The sequence below is a fragment of the Oryza glaberrima genome, chromosome 5 (assembly GCF_000147395.1).
Source record: "Oryza glaberrima chromosome 5, OglaRS2, whole genome shotgun sequence".
NCBI classification, from domain to species: domain Eukaryota; kingdom Viridiplantae; phylum Streptophyta; class Magnoliopsida; order Poales; family Poaceae; genus Oryza; species Oryza glaberrima.
This window is the reverse complement of record NC_068330.1, coordinates 20036976-20053447: the sequence shown is the minus strand read 5'-3', so window position 1 is coordinate 20053447 and position 16472 is coordinate 20036976. Positions and strand designations below refer to the sequence as shown.

The window sequence follows — 16472 nt, the reverse complement described above, 5'->3', positions numbered from 1 at the left end:
GTAACCAAATGTTCGAGGAGTACAGCGCGTGGGGGTGTCCGAGGCTGAACCTGCGGAGACGACGGCGAGCCTGCGGCCGACGCCGGCGCGGCAGCGCGTAGATGGGCGTCGGCGACCGATCGTGGGCGGCGCCGCAGATGCACTGCGACGGGGGAGCCCGCGCTGGCGGAGAGGAGAAGGGGGCGGCCGCCGCCGGGCGGCGAGGAGGAGGAGGAGGGGCGTGACGGAATCGAGGAAGAAGAAGACGGCCGCTGCTCCCGCTTTGGGAGGTGGTCGTGGTCTCGTGGACTTGGTTCACGCAGCTCTGAGGTGGCGGCACTGTGCCACAGAGCTACAATAGAGAGCAGCGTGCACCTGGTCCACCGGTTTCTCTCCTGAGCACGTGCTCAGGACCCCACATGTCAGTGCCTATGGTCCACTGAGACGGAGGCACGGAGAAAACCTGTGCTACTGTAGGAGAACGCAGGACTTCTCTTTCCGTGATCCACTCCGATACTACGTCTAGTTTCCCGCCAAAAAGTTGTAGTGATGGCCCATTTTGATTGGCCCGCTTAGGAGATAAGGCCCAGAAATGAGTCAGATGACCCTGGGCCGAGAGAGGGAACTGATGAAAACAAACCCAAATTCTCAGTAGCACTAGTTCATTCAACAAGAACGAATAGTGTTGCTTATTTCTTAATGACGATATGCAAAAACTTATCCCTCGAAATTGCACGATCAAACATGTCGTCTTACAAGCGAAGATAGTTTAAATGCTTATGAGAGATAAGTGTCCTGAAAACAAACATTGGGTTCATAGGAGTACCATGCCCAGCTTCTACTTGGAGATACTCATTCTACTTAACCATTCAACAGGTATGGAAGAAAAGGAAAAATACGAAAATATGTTAACATTCCCCGGTGTTTGTCCAAAACGAAATTCAACAAGTTGGACCAGCAAAGTCCAATGGCGCATCAAAACCCAAACTTCTCACAGCATCCCCCAAAAACGAGAGTTCAGGTACTTCAGGAAACTGCTACCATCTAAACAAGTTCTCTTGAACATCTCTTCCAGTCAGTCCCAAGGAACCTACAAAGCAGATGAGTACACATCAGTCTCCCTATCTCATAAACAGAGAAGAGAACAGAACAGATGAAATGAACAATTGTCAAATTAAGTTGATTCAGTCTCTTCGGATACATCCGATAAAAAAAGTAGTTGATTCAGTATAACCACAAATATACTGAAACCAGAGCATCCTTTTGGTTTTGTTCCTACTCTATCAGTCAAGGATGTGGCATTGCATGTCTAAGTGTTGACTGAAGCAAAAATTACAACCTGTCTAGTGACTACTAGTAGTAAAGGAGCAGGCAACAAGCTTTAGTTTACTCTTGATCAACGGGTTATAGAATTTTCAGGAGGACAGTGAAGGCGAAATCGGTTAAGACACTGAGTAACTTTAGGTTTGAGATAGTTCATGTCTGCTGGTTCTGACAGTAGTGACCATCCTTTAGCGAAGTGACAATTCTCAGCAGTCGGCAGCACTAACATTTGGCACGAACAGAGCAAGTACTTCACCACAATTTGAGTATAAGATTTAAAAGGTAACGCCAATTTTAGGAGGCAGACAAATGTAACTATCATTTAAGAACAAAAAAGAATTCAACCAAACAATATGGGATTACAAACATCAATAGCATTGAGATACCCCCTCTAGTAAAAAAAAATGACGCTAGGAGAACAAAATTCAGTTCTCCAGGAGTATTAGGTAATTACGAGAGACTACTGAGGATGTAACAATTAGCAGACTGAACGAATTGTTTCTTAAAAGTAAACCATTACCCATTGCATTGACTACAGATAATGCATGAGTAATCCGGACAGAACAATGAAATACGGCTAATAATGGATAATAAAATAAGGGTACACAAACACAAGTTAGACGAGAAAAATACCAAAAGATGAATCGACTGATGCAGTTCAGTTTTAACTGCCTCTATCCACACGAACCAGCGTGTCTGCCAGAGTATTTCTTTCAACATCAGTCTTCTTGGTCGAAAGGGTTGCTGCAACCATGTGTACAAGAACTTTAACAATAGTAGCACAGAGATGATAGTGACAGGAACGATGTATGTATCCAATAATTGCAAAAGACATTGGCAATGAACATTGCATCAAAACACTTGGGCATTAACTACACATGAACAACATAGGTGTTACATAACAGACATTCCACTCCAATGACAAAAGGATGTGAGGTTCTTCGGCCAATACCAAGTTCTGGTGCTGATATCTGTCCATGATCATCACTGCTATAGTCAATTTACTGTGTAAGTGTAAGTCTTATCAGGGACGATTGACTCTGCTTAACATATCAGTAGCACCAGTGCACCACTTAATTTGAGGGCATCTACGCAGCACCACTTCAATGGAACATTTGAATAGTACTGCATTAGACTATTTGAGAAGATAGGAATCAAGGAAAACCTTGTGAAAAAATCGAAATTCGCAAACTCTGCATAAATCTAATCCCAATATTAGACATGCTGCTATAGTTTGAAGCAGAAAAACTCGACTCTTTCTACAGTGATGACAAACAGATGCACTCCCTTGAGAAACCACAATACGGATACAGCAGGTATGTATTTATCAACAGAAATCCATAAATTGCTTAAATCTGCAAGCACGTGATTTCAAAAGAACCGTATGTGCAATCCAATGATTGCAGCATAGTGAACTCCTGCACTTCCAATACTCGGTGCAATTTAACAATTACAATTGCAGTATAGTACCTCAATACTCAAACATATCGAACATACGAGGATATACCTGCAGAGGGGATCTGACATGATTCGAGCCACGGTGGTAGGATGCATGGCACAACTGAACTAGAGTTGACGTCATCAGGAGAACTCCTCCCAATCACCTCGCCCTTGGCCATGTCCACGGCAAGAACCTCGTGGAGGAATATCAGGTACACAACGTTGGCGTTCAGTGGATCGATGGCGCCGATCCGCGGCTTCTCGGGCACCTTGAGCTCACCCTTCCAGCTTGGGGTGATCTCCATCCTGTGCTCCAGCGTCCAGCTGCTGCCCTCATCGTCGAGCGAGAATGCGCTGACCACGAACGGCTTCTTCGCATTGGACACCTCGACGTACCGGAGCTTCCCCTCGCTGACCCCCATCCGCCGATACAAGCCAAGAATCCGTCTCCCCCCAATTCCGGTCAGGTCCGGCAGTACGCTGCCCTTGGGCAGCTCGACGAAGCGCTCCTCCGGCCGGTCGCTGAACGGGTCGACGGAGAGGGCGCCCCAGCTCACGTCCACCCACCACAGCCGGCCGCCGAAGGCCACCACTTGGTGGTCCAGGTGCATCACCCGCTCGGCCGCCGCCGCCCTCTCCGAGCCCGAGGAGGACCGCGCCGTCGCCAGATCGTCCCACTCCTCGGTCTCCGACATGAACCGGCGCAGCACGCTGCTCCCGGACTCCCCCCTGGTGAGCTCCGCGACCACGTACCTGTCGGGCGGCCCGTGCCGGGACTCGGATCGGGTGAGGAGGCCGCGCCCCGTGCTGTACTTGGTGGTCTCGATGGCGGGCGGGAGGCGGTACATCTGGCCGCTGAGCGGGTTGCAGACGAAGTGCGCGACGTCCGGGTCGAGGACGCCCTCGCTCGTCGTCCTGGACAGCTGGAGCTCCACGGCGAGGCGGACGTTGGCGACGACGGGGGCGTGGTAGCGGGTGTCGTAGAACTTGAGGAGGAGGAGCCCGTCGCCGCTGCCGCCGATGACCCAGCCGACGAAGCCGACGGCGTCCCCTTCGGCGTCCGGGAGGGGGCCGGGGTTGATGAAGTGGGCGGGGACGGAGAGGCGGGAGGAGCCCGGGGGCTCGACGAGGTCCAAGGACGCCCGCGCGCTCCGCGACGGCGCCCCTGACCTGTCCAGCCCCGCCTCGGTTAGGATCATGCCCCACGGAGGTCTCGACGCGGACGTTGAGAGCGGGCGGCGGAGGTGGCGGCCCGCGGCGGCGCCGGCGAGGCGGCGGAGCAGCAGCGACATTTTCCCAAAGCCGGCGAGGAGGAGTCGACGAGACTCGAGAGGAGGGTTTTGTGGGCGAGCCGAGGTGGGATACTGGGATGGAGAGAGTGGGAAAGGGAGTTCTTGCACTACTGCTCACTGACATGTGGACCCGATGGAATGTGGGGCCCACATGTCAGTGAGCGATACTGCATGTTCAGTGGATTGGGATGGGGATAGAGATGGAGTTGGGGTTTTTTCGGTTCACATGGACTCGGTTCGCGCAGGTCTGACAGCTCGTGGTCACAGCTAAAGACACGGTGGACATGTTCCACGAAACAGTTTGGGTTGATGCTCCGCGGAGACGAAGGTTGTCAGTTACTGTAGGTCTACGGACCTGGTTCACACAGGATGGGCAATAGATGTCCAGGAGGCAGGAGGTGAGTTTGAACTTTGAATGTGCTTTGACTGTTTGAGTTGCCCCGGCTTTAGTTGGAATCCTGTTTATAACACACTAATGACACAACTAGCCATTAATTTCCCGCCAAAGGGCAGCGCCGAGCCGATGAGCATGGGCCTTTTGCCCGCTTGGCAAAGCACCAGTGGCGACACGTGATTTGAGCCTTCGATTTGAGGCAAATATGCCCTCCATCTTAAAATATAAAAACATAATACGAAATAAAATATTTCTTAGTAATATAAATCTTAATAAAAGATCCGTCAGATTCATAGTACGGGTGAATGCATGTGCGTTGTGAGTGTCTGCGTTGTACTATGTAATTCTCAAAAAAACAAAAATCATATCCCATACTAAATTTCCTAAATTTCTATATTTTGATATAAAGATAGTTAAATTTCGGGGTGGAGGTAGTAGACAACAACGATAGTGCTTCGAAAAATATCCTATCCCCTACTAGGGTTTCTATATTTTATTTTTATATTTTGAGACGAAAATTAAATTTTGGGGTGGAGGTCAACGACGAGTGCTTCAGGCTTCACCAATGGCGAGGCGGAGGCCGTCGGCGAACAGGTATACGGGGAGCCAGAGCCATCCATGTCAGGTCTGAGTGTCTGAATGATGCATAAGGTGACACAGGTTCAGATTGATGGTTAAATATATGAACTGAGATCACATGCAGTTTATACTAGGGCTGCAACATACAGCTTCAGAGTTCTGCGCAGTGGTGTTTTGCGAGATATCCTACAGCTTCAGATAGACATTCAGAAGCTGGCTAGCATAGGATTGTCACTCTCCTGCATTCCGGTTTCCAATTTCAGCGCTGTCTCAATTCTCATGCCAGCTTGAGCATGCATAGAAATTTCCCAGAAATGCACAATGCATACAAGTATAAAAAAGTATGAACCACACCAAAGGTGACGAATACTACAATATTTTATCAACATCTCAGAAAATAAACAGGAAATGATGATTTTTTTTGTGGCATAACTAATAAGTTCATACAATTGAGTCACTATCTCACTCTAGGTTATCCTTTACAAGCCATTTAATCGGATAGTAGTGTTCACAGACAAGCTGCAGAGCTTCCAAACTGCTCGACGTCAAACAGCAAACAATATAGTACTACCTTGATAGCAAGATGTCGAATTGGCATGTGATATTCCAATGCCATTGTCTAAGATAAGGCTTTTCCCACATTTTTCCCAACCAGAGAATCTGGTAATCTGCTGTTGATGAGATCCCGCAGTTCAAACTCACTAGGGAACCTCTGCTCAGCTAATTTCGAGAAAACCTGAAAAGTGTAAGCAATTTTCGTCAAGGAAGAAGTAAGGAGGTTGTTTACTGCTCAAGTCATGATGGTAAATCAAAGCCTCTTTCCATGTAGCAGTTCTTAGTAGAAAGGTACAAAGAAACATGGAGAAAAACATACATGCTGAAACAAAATATTCACATATCTCTGTACTTGCATATCAAGGTAAATGTAATTTTTAATTGGTTTAATCCTAGAAATAAAATTAGCTCATAATGTAAAAATGGCAGATAAAAAGAAGTTTTACAGGTGTGTCTGACATATAGAAAGCATACCAAATCTCCATTGCAGTAAACTTCAAAGGCACCAGAACTTTGTAGGAAAGATTGCGCAAAATTGCCAAATAGCCAGATTGTTGCCATGGTTCCAAATCTATTGGTGCGCAGTGAGTAGTACCATGGGGGTGGAACCATTCCAAGTCTGGGGAAAATATGATCACCAGCCATTATTGTTGCAATGGCTCCAACCTGAAGAATTGGCACAAGTTTGCCAAGTACACGTTTGGGAAAGGGTGGAGGGTAATTGTGCAAGATAACATGAATGCCTGGAAATGATGTTTCCAGCATGCGCTTCATAGTCATTGCAGTTCCCCTACAAAATGTTACTCAAACTATTAGTGTAACCTGCAGATGCAAAGCATAGAATCTATTGAATTGTCTTTTGGATGGACAAAAGATATTTTTATAAATTAGAAAGAAGAGGAGAGGCTATTTAGGCACACAACTTTAATTGCTCTTTCAACTAAAATCCATTAGTAACTAAGGTAAGACAACAAGTACCAAAGTCCACAGATTGAGAAATATACATATCAAACTTTAACTATAATAACTAGTTGTGTTCTATGTTATAAATACAAAGTAAATTAAGTAAATACTCATGCTTTCAGCTTAGGAGATCTATATCCATATATAAAATTTTTTTTATATGGTCCATATCACATTTTATTGCATGCAATATTTCACTGTGACGTAAAATTCAATTGTCTGGTAACAGTATACAAATAGTTCAAAGAGTTCTTTTACTGCCTATTGAGCATTTTTGGAATATCCTACTACTTTGTCATAGACTTTTGGTATCTTAGAGCAGACTTTTGGTATTTGTCTGAGTAATCAAACTTTCCAGCAGCACGGGCTAAACATTTATGATAGGATACAAATAAGATCAGTGAACTTAACATTTATAAGCCTCCTCAGGTGCATAACTAATTCCATGGAACAAAATGTGTTTTACCAAAAAAAAGAGAGTGTAGGAACATCGCAGCAAGTTAAGCATAAAAAGTAAAATCTGCAAATATCTATTGATCCACAACGAATCCAAGCTAAAACTTGCTGGTCCCAAAGCTAGAAGTAAGGAAAGTGTGATATTCAGTGAATGCACAAATACCGGCATTTCATACTAACTGAATCACACATACTCGGCATTGGCATCTAACATCTGAAATTCTGAATGCAAGCTAGAGGCTTATATGTGCAAAGCAGCTGAAAGCATGGATCAGCACATATATGCAATGTATCATCACAAATTGTCTCATCTCAAAATAGAAAGAGCTAAATGAGATGAGTGTCATAGGCGGTGGGCAAAGAGGTCGAGCTCTTAGGGACAGGGATAGAGTCGGTTGGATAGGATTAGATTGGGTCCTCCCCTCCATCCTTATATAGATGATTCACACTGTGTATGACTGTTATCATTTACATTTTTCTTTCTAATATGTCCAACAGATCATTCACACTGTGTATTAACAATAACTGCAGAACCCATATCCCGTACAAAGTTCCCCACTACTGCTAAGATGTAATCGTGAATTTAAGAAGCGAACTGGAGTGAGTGAGGCTTACAACTACCAAGCATGGAGTGTTATGAGTGTACATATGAACACAGGGTGTATGGTAGTAATCGATCATATGTAGCACTAGAGTGGAGTACCAAGCAATCCACCTAGCAAATCTTTGTGCGGAGTAGATTTTTTTTAGATGGTTTTGTGCAGGATAAATCGAACTGAATATTATCAACTGTGGCAAGCACACAACTAAGCCGCTTGGTGCTCGCTACAACAATAGTATGCTCATTTAATCTGCACAGAAATAATCCAACGAACCAACTGCGGCCACTAATACCACATGAACGCAAAACACACTGGACTAATGAAACTCACTTGTACGAGCAGGAGGCGCAGAATTGCAGCTCGACGGTGGTGCCATATCCAGCTCCATCAACATTAGCCTGCTACAACCGTGCCAACCCCCCAAAAAAAACAGAAAATCAGCACGCCGCTTAGATCGCAGCAACAGAAACTCGGGCTAGGGTTCACGACCCACCCACCTGTATGGCCTCCGCGGCGGGATCGGGGTGAGGGTGGGGGTGATGGTGCGGCGGGTGCGGGTGGTGAGGCGGGTGGGGGTGATGCGGCGGGTGCGGGTGGTGGAGGTGATGCGGCGGGTGCGGGTGGTGGGGGTGGTGGTGAGGCGGATGGGGATGGGGATGGTGGTGCGGCGGGTGATGGTGGGGGTGCCGGAGATGCGGCGGCGGCGGCGCGAAGATGTGGGAGAGGTCGGAGAGGAAGAGGAGGGCGGGGAGGCCGACGAGGAGGAGCTGCACGCGGTCCATGGCTGCCTACCACTACTCACACTGCTGCGCTCCGCGTCGCCTCCTCCTCCCAACCTTTTGAGAGGACGCGGAACGGAAGGAGGACGACCCGCGACCGGCGACGCGGACGGGAAGGGAACACGATGCGAGGAGAGAGGCGACGAAGCTTCCCCCTGTGTCACTGACAGGTGGGCCGCGGAGATGCGGGTCCCAGTTGTCAGTTGAAGTTTATAGGAACAGCGCGAACAAGCCCGGGAAGGTGGGGGAATCTTTGGTAGTGGTCGGGCTCCGACGGTGAAGGCCGACCTCCCTCTTTTGGAATAAAATCACTTTAACAATTCTATCCTTTAACTGTAATACCAGAAATCTTGACCCCCAAACTATTAAAACCGGTACAATTTAACTTTCTTTTGGAGGGTGGTTTCGCTGATGTGGCGCACACGTAGCAGTGTTGATTTGGTCTTTATCCCACGTAGCATTGACGTGGCGCTTATGTGGCATTAAAATTTAAAAATATATGCGGACCCATTTTTCAATCACACACAAAAATTGTGGGCCCCACTGACATGTGGGCCCCACATATCATCATCTCTCTCACTACCCTTCTTCTTCCTCCTCTCTCTCCCTTATCTCTCTCTCCCCGTACATGAGCCGGCGGCAGGCGGGGCCTCGAGTGGAGGCGGCGGCCGGCGGGTGCCAGGCGGTGGACCTCGGGCGACGGAGCACAGGAGCAGCTCCTCCTTGCCAACGTTCGCGTTGGGAAGGATCTCGCCGGGACGCCGTGCGCCGGTAAGAGTCGTCGGCTGGGCGCGCGGGAGAGGAGCTCGCTAGCCAGACGCGCACGGGGTAGGAGTCCGCGACGCCATTGTGAGCGGGGTTCATCAGCGACTGCATTTTTTGCTTGTTCAGGGATAGCCGTGCAAATCTCGAGAGGAAGGAGGAGAAGAGGAGAGATTTTTCAGGCCTGCTTGTGTTCGAGAAAGAATAATTAGGGCTCTGTCTTTGCTTTAACGCCACTCATCTCTCTCTTTCTTCTTCTTCCTCCGAATGAATTCTTTCTCCAGAGCTCGATATTCTTTTGCCTTTTTTTTGGCCTTTCCAACATTTGAGCTAGATTTTTTTTTTGTCAATTTCAGGAGCAGTCGATTCATTCATGCAATTGCTGATTTTGATCCGAATTGTTGGTAAACTCTCTCCTTGCAGGCAGGTGATTGGAGCTCACATCGCGGCGGTGTTTTGCCCTCTCACATGCACTGTTCTCGGGTGACGGTCGGCGGCGTAGCGGCGGTGGCCATGCGCGCGTTCTATCGGGAGGAAGGAAGAGTGGGGCAGATCCGGCTTCCGCGTCCGCAACTCCAGCGGCCGCCCGCCCGTCGCCTCCGCCCCTCCGGCCCCCGCCCGTTGTCGCCGCCGCCGATCCGGTTGCTGCTCCCCACGCACGAAGAGAAAGAGGGAGATATAGAGAAGGGAGGTGAGGGAGGCGAGGGAGGAGGAAGAACGGATAAAAGAGCGGATGATATGCGGGACCTACATGTCAGTGGTGCCCATAATTTTTTTTTTTTGTCTATGTGAATGACAAATGGGCCCGCATATATTTTTTAATTTTAATGCCACGTAAGCGCCATATCAGCGAAACCGCCTTCTAAAACCACAATGAAATCATTTCTGGTATTGCGGTTGAGGGATATGATTTAGATTCGGTGGTAAGTTGAGGAAGTCAAAGTGATCTTATTCCCCGTCTTTTTGGGTCGCGCGGTGTTCTGCAAGAGTGTGTCGTTGGGCTCTAGGCCTCCTGGGCTAGATTGGAAATATGGGCTCTAGCCCTCTGCGATGCAGACCTTTTGGTGGAATAAGTCTATGTTGCCTACTACCTCATTTGTTGCTCTCGGTCAAATCACATCCCTCAACCACAAAACCGGTTATAACACCTCCCTCAGCTTCTAGAACTAGTGCAAATCAATTCATTTAGAGATTTAGCAAGCAGTTTATACTGATGTGGTAGGTTGACTTGGTCCATCTATGCTAATGTGGAAGCCTAGTCATCAAATGAATTGAAAAAAAAAATGGGGCCGTAACAAGGTAAAAAAGAAACTATAGGGCCCACTTGTCAGCCCCATTCCTCCCCTCTCAATCTCGACGCACCATGCAGACGCAACCCGCATCTCAACATGTCGCCTTGGCGTCATTGCCGCCGGAGGAAGGGGAGGGGACTGTCATGGTAGTAAAGGATGCGCTTGGCGGGCGGAAGAGGACAGCAATGATGATGACATGCGGGGCCCACAACAATGACTACCACCGCAGCAGCCCTCTCTTCCCCTCGTGTTGCCATCTTCCTCCACGGCAACCTCGAGGTTGACGACCGGGAACATGAATAGTTGGTGTGGAAGCGATCGAGGCAGAGCTCACACATGCGGTGGGGGCGGAGTGGTATAAGAGGAAGGTGAGGTCGGTGAGGAGCTCAAGGAAGAGGAGGAGCGGGAGCGTGCGAGCAGAGGTGGACAAGGACATAAACAAAGAATAGCATCGGTGGAGGATGAGGAGGCAATGGAATGAGGGAGAGAGATGGGTGGATGACACATGGGGGCCACTATGATATTTTTCTTAGTGCTTGTTCGGATTGTAGCCAAAATAAATCTTACTAAGTTTTGGCAATGCTAAAATTTTGGCAAGATAGTAATATTGCCAAAATTTTGGCAGGATTTCTTATGTATTGATCAAAATTGGCAACAAACTAAACGTAGACATTTTTTTGCAACTTTATCGAAAAATGATATGGTTAAAAATATCATCAAAGTGAACGTGCCCTTAAGTTTTTCTGCTGACTCGGCAAGTCAAACGCGGTTAGCTTACCATGTCAACGTAAACCACTTTCTAAATCATCGAAGAAATTGATTTGCACCGATTTCTGAAGTTGAGGGATGTGTTATATCCAGTTTTGCGGTTGAGGTATTCAATTTGATTAAGGTAAAAAACAGAGGGAGGCAAAGTAGACTTATTCCGAATCGGTAGCAATTAGCATCGGCCCAATTCCATACCACCATTGTGATCAAGTCAAGCAGCAACAAATATTCCAGCATGACTGGGCGCTTTTCTGGTAAATTTCGGTGCAGCTTTGGGAGAATGGGAGCTACTACGAGCTACCTCTACCGGCGGGAAGAAAATGCTCTACTCCAAAGGCGATTCCTGTGCAATTTCCTCGACTTACGTCTTTTGAGAGAGAATCTTCTCTCTACCGCCTGAATGCTACGAGAACAGCTTCAAATATTTCCTTTCTTCCAGCGACACGCCATAAGTGCTCACCACTCGAACTCGTGCGGTAAAACTTTGGTGGTGTAAGGCGAAAGTGAAACGTGCAAATCATTAACCAGTCCGAACTCCGAGCTGTGCACTCCAGTGTCCACTCCAACTCGTCTAGTCGTCTCGGCTTATATGGTCCGACAGGCGACAAGGCGACATTGTGGCACCATATCAACTGCAGCAACAGACACGCAGCGGTCGGTTTTAGGCTTCCCAACGATTATTACGAGTTGACGGCTAGTTCAAAAATTGAAACTCCACATATTGAAATATCATATTAACATTGAGTAAAAAAGCGATTTATTACAATATACTTAGTTAGGTATTAACTATTATAAATTTAAAAGCATTTTTTTATTTAAAATACTTGTGTAAAGAAATTTTTTTTTACTTAAAACACATCGTTTATCGGTTTGGAAAGTTTGTAAAGCGACTAAAAGAAATTAGAGTTGAAGTTTAGAACTCATCATAAGCCCCACACTGCCAGCTAACCGGAACTGGACATATGTACCCTCCGCTTTGACGAACACGACGTAGCGCGAATGCGAATGCGTGCGTACGTGCGATGGGGTCATGTGGTGATACTGATAGGAGTAGGACACGCACACGCGGTAGCTAGCGAGGCAGGCTGCCCGCGTGACTGCGTCCTTAAGCAAACAGTGGTTCGGTAGTTAGACGGAGTTATTATTGCGACGAGATTTGATTAAGATTAAGGCACCAATGATTAGGAGGAGGGCGCCCAGCTTTTTGGCGGGCACAAGGGAAGGAAGGGAGGGAGGGGGAACACCGTGCGCGGGCCGGCGCATGATGGCGCGCCCCGGCGTGGAAAGGGAGGCGTAAAGCTGAGCTGAGCCGGCAAGGCCCGTTTTATTTAAGGAAAAAAAAGTACAAATTACCCCTTAAAATATTGGGTGAGTATGAATTACCCCCTAAATCTGAAAACCAGTCATTTTTCACCCTCAACTGTTGATACCGGATGAAAAACCCCCCCGAGCAGTTTTGTAAGTGGTTTTGGTCTACGTGGCAGTCCAGTCAGCAAGTTTTTTATTAAATAAAGGATAGGGCCCACCTGTCATGATATAATATTCTCTCTCATTCCCTCTCACCCCCCTCTCTCTCTCCCGTTAGATGCCAGCGGCTGCGGCTCGCGCGCCGGCGGCAGAGCGGCGGGGCGAAGCAGCGGTTGCAGAGCGGGTGGAGCGGCGGCAGCCGAAGCATGCCGGCAATAGCGAGGAGGGCAGAGAGGAAGGAGGTGAGGAGGCCAGGGAGTGGGCTCAAGAGGGAGGAGACCGGCGAGGGAGCGGCGAGGCCGGGAGAGTCGTCGGAGTCATCCCCCAGCCACCGCCGTCGTCGTTCAAGCCGCTCCCGCCGGAGTACGATGAGCCCAGCATCCTCTCCGTTGTCCCCTCCTCCCGCCGCCTCGAGCTCCGGCGGGCGCGGTGGGGAGGGCGAGATGGACGGCGGGCGCCGAGGACATTGAAGATGACGATGGCGAGCTCGGGCGTGCGCGCTGACCTCCCGACGGCCCGAGAGAGAGGGATGAGAGGGGGGCACTTCGTCGCCCTCTGATGCGACAGGGGGGCACGGGCGCCATCACGCCCGCCGGCCACCAGCCGCCTCTCCACCACGCCCGCCACCTGCCCCGGCCCCACCACTCCCCGGCCCCACCACTCCCCGCGACAGGAGGGCACGGGCACCCGTCATGCCCGCCGGCCACCGGCCGCCTCTGCACCACGCCCGCCGCGTGCCCCGGCCCCACCACTCCCCGCCGCGACACTCGCCGCGCCCGCGGCTGCGCTCGCCGCTTGTCTGCACGCCGCTGCCGCCGCGACAGGAGAGCACGGGCGTCGTCATGCCCGCCGGCCACCGGCCACCTCTCCACCACGCCCGCCGCCTGCCCCAGCCCTACCACTCCCCGCCGTGCCACCTGCCGCGCTCGCCGCCCGTCCGCGCGCCGCTGCCGCCGCGACAGGAGGGCACGGGCGCCGTCACGCCCGCCGGCCACCGGCCGCCTCTCCACCACGCCCGCCGCCTGCCCCGGCCCCACCACTCCCCGCCGCGCCACCCGCCGCCACGCTCGCCCGTCCGCGTGCCGCTGCCTTTGCCCATGGCCCGTTGACGCACGCCTGAGAGAGAGAAGGGGGAGGGGGAAGACTGAAGAGAGGTAATGACAGGTGGGACCTATATTTTTTTTTGCTGATTGGATTTCCACGTCGACGCCACGTGTATGCCACGTAGGAGCAAAACCGTTCAGTATTGAGTCGGGGGGTAATTCAGCCAGTATTAATAGTTTGAGGTGTAATATGTCCGGTTTTGTGGTTCGGGGGTAATTCGTACTGTCGCAATAGTTCGCAGGGGGGGGGGGAGGGGGGTGGTTAACGTACTTTTTCCTTTATTTAATCCCCGGGGGTTTGGTACGCGCACCAATGGCCCTTCGATAGTGAGAAATGTATTCCATCGAAAATTTTAATTCAGTTTTTTTAATTACGCGGATAACACACATGTACAAACATCACGCTCGTACACTCGCAATTAGGCTTCTTTTTGGGTTTAGCGGAATGCTGGAATCGGCCGTTTTATGAGGAGCATAAGAGCAATTTTAATAGTAAAATTAACCATAAGCTTAGAGTTAACATATATGAAATTATCTCTATTTTTTCTTCCCTCTTTATCTCTCACCTATACATTTAATATATTTATCTTGAAATATATAAATAGCTAGTTCTTGCATAAAAGTCAAGCCTATTCATTTTTTAAATTCCCATTCCTCCAAGTAAGTTTATAGTTGATTTATACTCCACTCTAACGGCGTACTCTCTCATTCGTATAAAAAAACAATCTAGTACTGGATGTGACATATCCTAATACAACGAATCTAAATATTTAGAATGTGTCACATTCTATTCAAGATTCATTTTTTTAACGGAGAGATCGTTATAATGAGATGTGTCACATCCTAATACGGTGTTGGTTTATTTTGAGACGGAATGAGTACGTAAGCCATATACCGGTGCAGAGTCCGGCGATTGGTCTTGGAATCTTGGGAAGAGGGCATCTTGCTGTGCTTAAGGCTGTGTTTAGATCCAAAGTTTAGATCCAAACTTCAGTTCTTTTCCATCACATCAACCTATCATACACACACAACTTTTCAGTCACATCATCTCCAATTTCAACAAAAATCCAAACTTTGCGCTGAACTAAACACAGCCTAAGTTTTGTGATTTTTGTCAGCCGTCCAATCAAAGTGATGATTTATGTGGTTACACAAGCGTGACACGCCTTAACTCAGGTAGTTTGTGGGTGTAATTTTTGTCTTGCGAAAACTGCCTCTTTCCGAAACAGAATTTTATGGACCGGGAGAATTAAGTTTAGGAGTAGTTGAATTGCATTGTCTTGGAGGAGGGTGACAGCAAGAATACCCAAAGGATTCTTCGGTCTTACTCCAAGCAAGCAACCACTTTGGAATGACATATATAATCCAAAGGAGACATGATACGTTTCATCAGTCAAAAGGGAATAAGTGGCCCTTTCGTAGTTAGGCCAAACCAGAGAAACAAAACCAAGTAGATATGCATTTTTTAACTAGAATGATAGCTAATGGTTTTCACAATCATCCTTATAAATGTGCATTTATAGATATAATATTATTATCCCAGATACATGGACGTGTCCAATTTAAATATGGCACATCGGTGGCCTCTTTGACTTATGAGAAAAGTCATTTACTTACCACTGAAAAGTGGTGTTCAGAGATAAAAAGAGGGAATTGTTTCTCTTCCTTTTTGCTGCCCTGTCCATGGACTTCTCATCATAACAAGGTGACCATGTAAGGTTAAACACAAGAAGGCAAAGCAAATCAGAGGATAGTACTTAATCATTTGCAGTATATATAATTTATAGAAAGAATTTATCTGACCTCGAACGGCTAGCCGAGGGCGTGGCAGACGGCTGCATCTGGCCGGCGCGGCAGTGTTTGGAGGAGGGGTCGGAGACCGGCTTGGCGCAGAGAGATGCAGCCGATGGCAACGGAGGCCAGCTCGGCGCGAGAGGCGCATGCGGCGCGCGAGAGGCGCGGCCGATAGAAGGAGACCAGATTGGCGGGAGAGGCGCGTCCGGTGGAGGAGGCCGGCATGGCGCGTGAGGCGCGGACGGCGGTGGAGGAGGTGACCTCGGTGCGAGGAGGAGCTGCCGGTGGATGTGGCGCGGTCTTCGGCGCACGAAGGCTGGCTGACGGGGGTGCCGGTGCAGTGGTCCCACATGTCGGCGGAGGTTTGAGTGGTGGTGGAGCATCGGTGCGTCAGCCGTGAATTCGCAGGTGGTGAGCAGCAGGTGAAAACCCAGCTCGGCCTTGGCCGGACTGACAACAATGGTTAATTCCCCTTCCTGAGGGCGTTGTCGTGCTGTCTCATCCCTTCCTGAGGGCGTTGTCGTGCTGTCTCATCCCTCAAGGGTGGTTGTCGGGCGAAAGCTAAGTCTTGACTCCTTTGAGCCCTGACGGACGGCAGTAGCGGTTTTTCGTCGCTTCTCTTCTTGAAGATGTCGTTTTGGCATCCCCTAGCCAAAGCCTCTCGAACGATTGGTGCAAGCATGCTCTAGAAGTTGGCCTTGCGTTGGTTGTGAGGGCGTTCTTTTGGGCGATATCGTCTGTGTTCCTTTGTTGGTATAGCGGCGGCCGGTCCGGTGTTAGCCTTCTCCCGGTTTTGTGTGTTGGCGTTGTCGGTGTGTGAGTGGTGGTATATTTTTTTTCCTTTTTCCTGTTACGACCCTCCAAGATTATAATCTTGTATTTTTTCCCTGCTCTATCAATAGAACTTCGCAACGAGACGAGTCG

General features: G+C 49.0%; 2 protein-coding genes across 3 annotated transcripts; both read right to left on the bottom strand.

The window, feature by feature from the left end:
* Positions 1-627: 627 nt before the first annotated feature.
* Positions 628-4081, bottom strand: LOC127773143 (uncharacterized). Its single transcript, XM_052299169.1, has 3 exons — positions 2810-4081; positions 1936-2046; positions 628-1069 (listed from the first exon to the last, which is right to left on the bottom strand). The coding sequence occupies exons 1-2, from the start codon at positions 4032-4034 to the stop codon at positions 1967-1969; spliced, it is 1305 nt and encodes a 434-aa protein (XP_052155129.1). The 5' UTR covers positions 4035-4081; the 3' UTR covers positions 628-1069; positions 1936-1966.
* Positions 4082-5333: 1252 nt separating this feature from the next.
* On the bottom strand, positions 5334-8516 carry LOC127774018 (selT-like protein). Of its 2 annotated transcripts, none has more exons than XM_052300286.1 (4): positions 8081-8516; positions 7914-7984; positions 6037-6352; positions 5334-5743 (listed from the first exon to the last, which is right to left on the bottom strand). In XM_052300286.1, the coding sequence occupies exons 1-4, from the start codon at positions 8363-8365 to the stop codon at positions 5627-5629; spliced, it is 789 nt and encodes a 262-aa protein (XP_052156246.1). In that variant the 5' UTR covers positions 8366-8516; the 3' UTR covers positions 5334-5626. The 2 variants fall into 2 exon arrangements, with proteins under 2 accessions (XP_052156246.1, XP_052156247.1); XM_052300287.1 differs by having other exon boundaries at positions 7914-7981; positions 8081-8506.
* Between the last annotated feature and the right edge of the window lie 7956 nt (positions 8517-16472).

Excerpts from the sequence above, each read along its gene's own strand:
- LOC127773143 (XM_052299169.1), bottom strand. The coding sequence starts at position 4,034 with ATGTCGCTGCTGCTCCGCCGCCTCGCCGGCGCCGCCGCGGGCCGCCAC. Across the intron at positions 2,047-2,809 it reads ATGTCAGATCCCCTCTGCAG|CAACCCTTTCGACCAAGAAG; the intron begins GTATATCCTCGT and ends ACATGGTTGCAG.
- LOC127774018 (XM_052300286.1), bottom strand. The coding sequence starts at position 8,365 with ATGGACCGCGTGCAGCTCCTCCTCGTCGGCCTCCCCGCCCTCCTCTTC. Across the intron at positions 7,985-8,080 it reads CCGCCGCGGAGGCCATACAG|CAGGCTAATGTTGATGGAGC; the intron begins GTGGGTGGGTCG and ends GCACGGTTGTAG. Across the intron at positions 5,744-6,036 it reads TTTACTGCAATGGAGATTTG|GTTTTCTCGAAATTAGCTGA; the intron begins GTATGCTTTCTA and ends TACACTTTTCAG.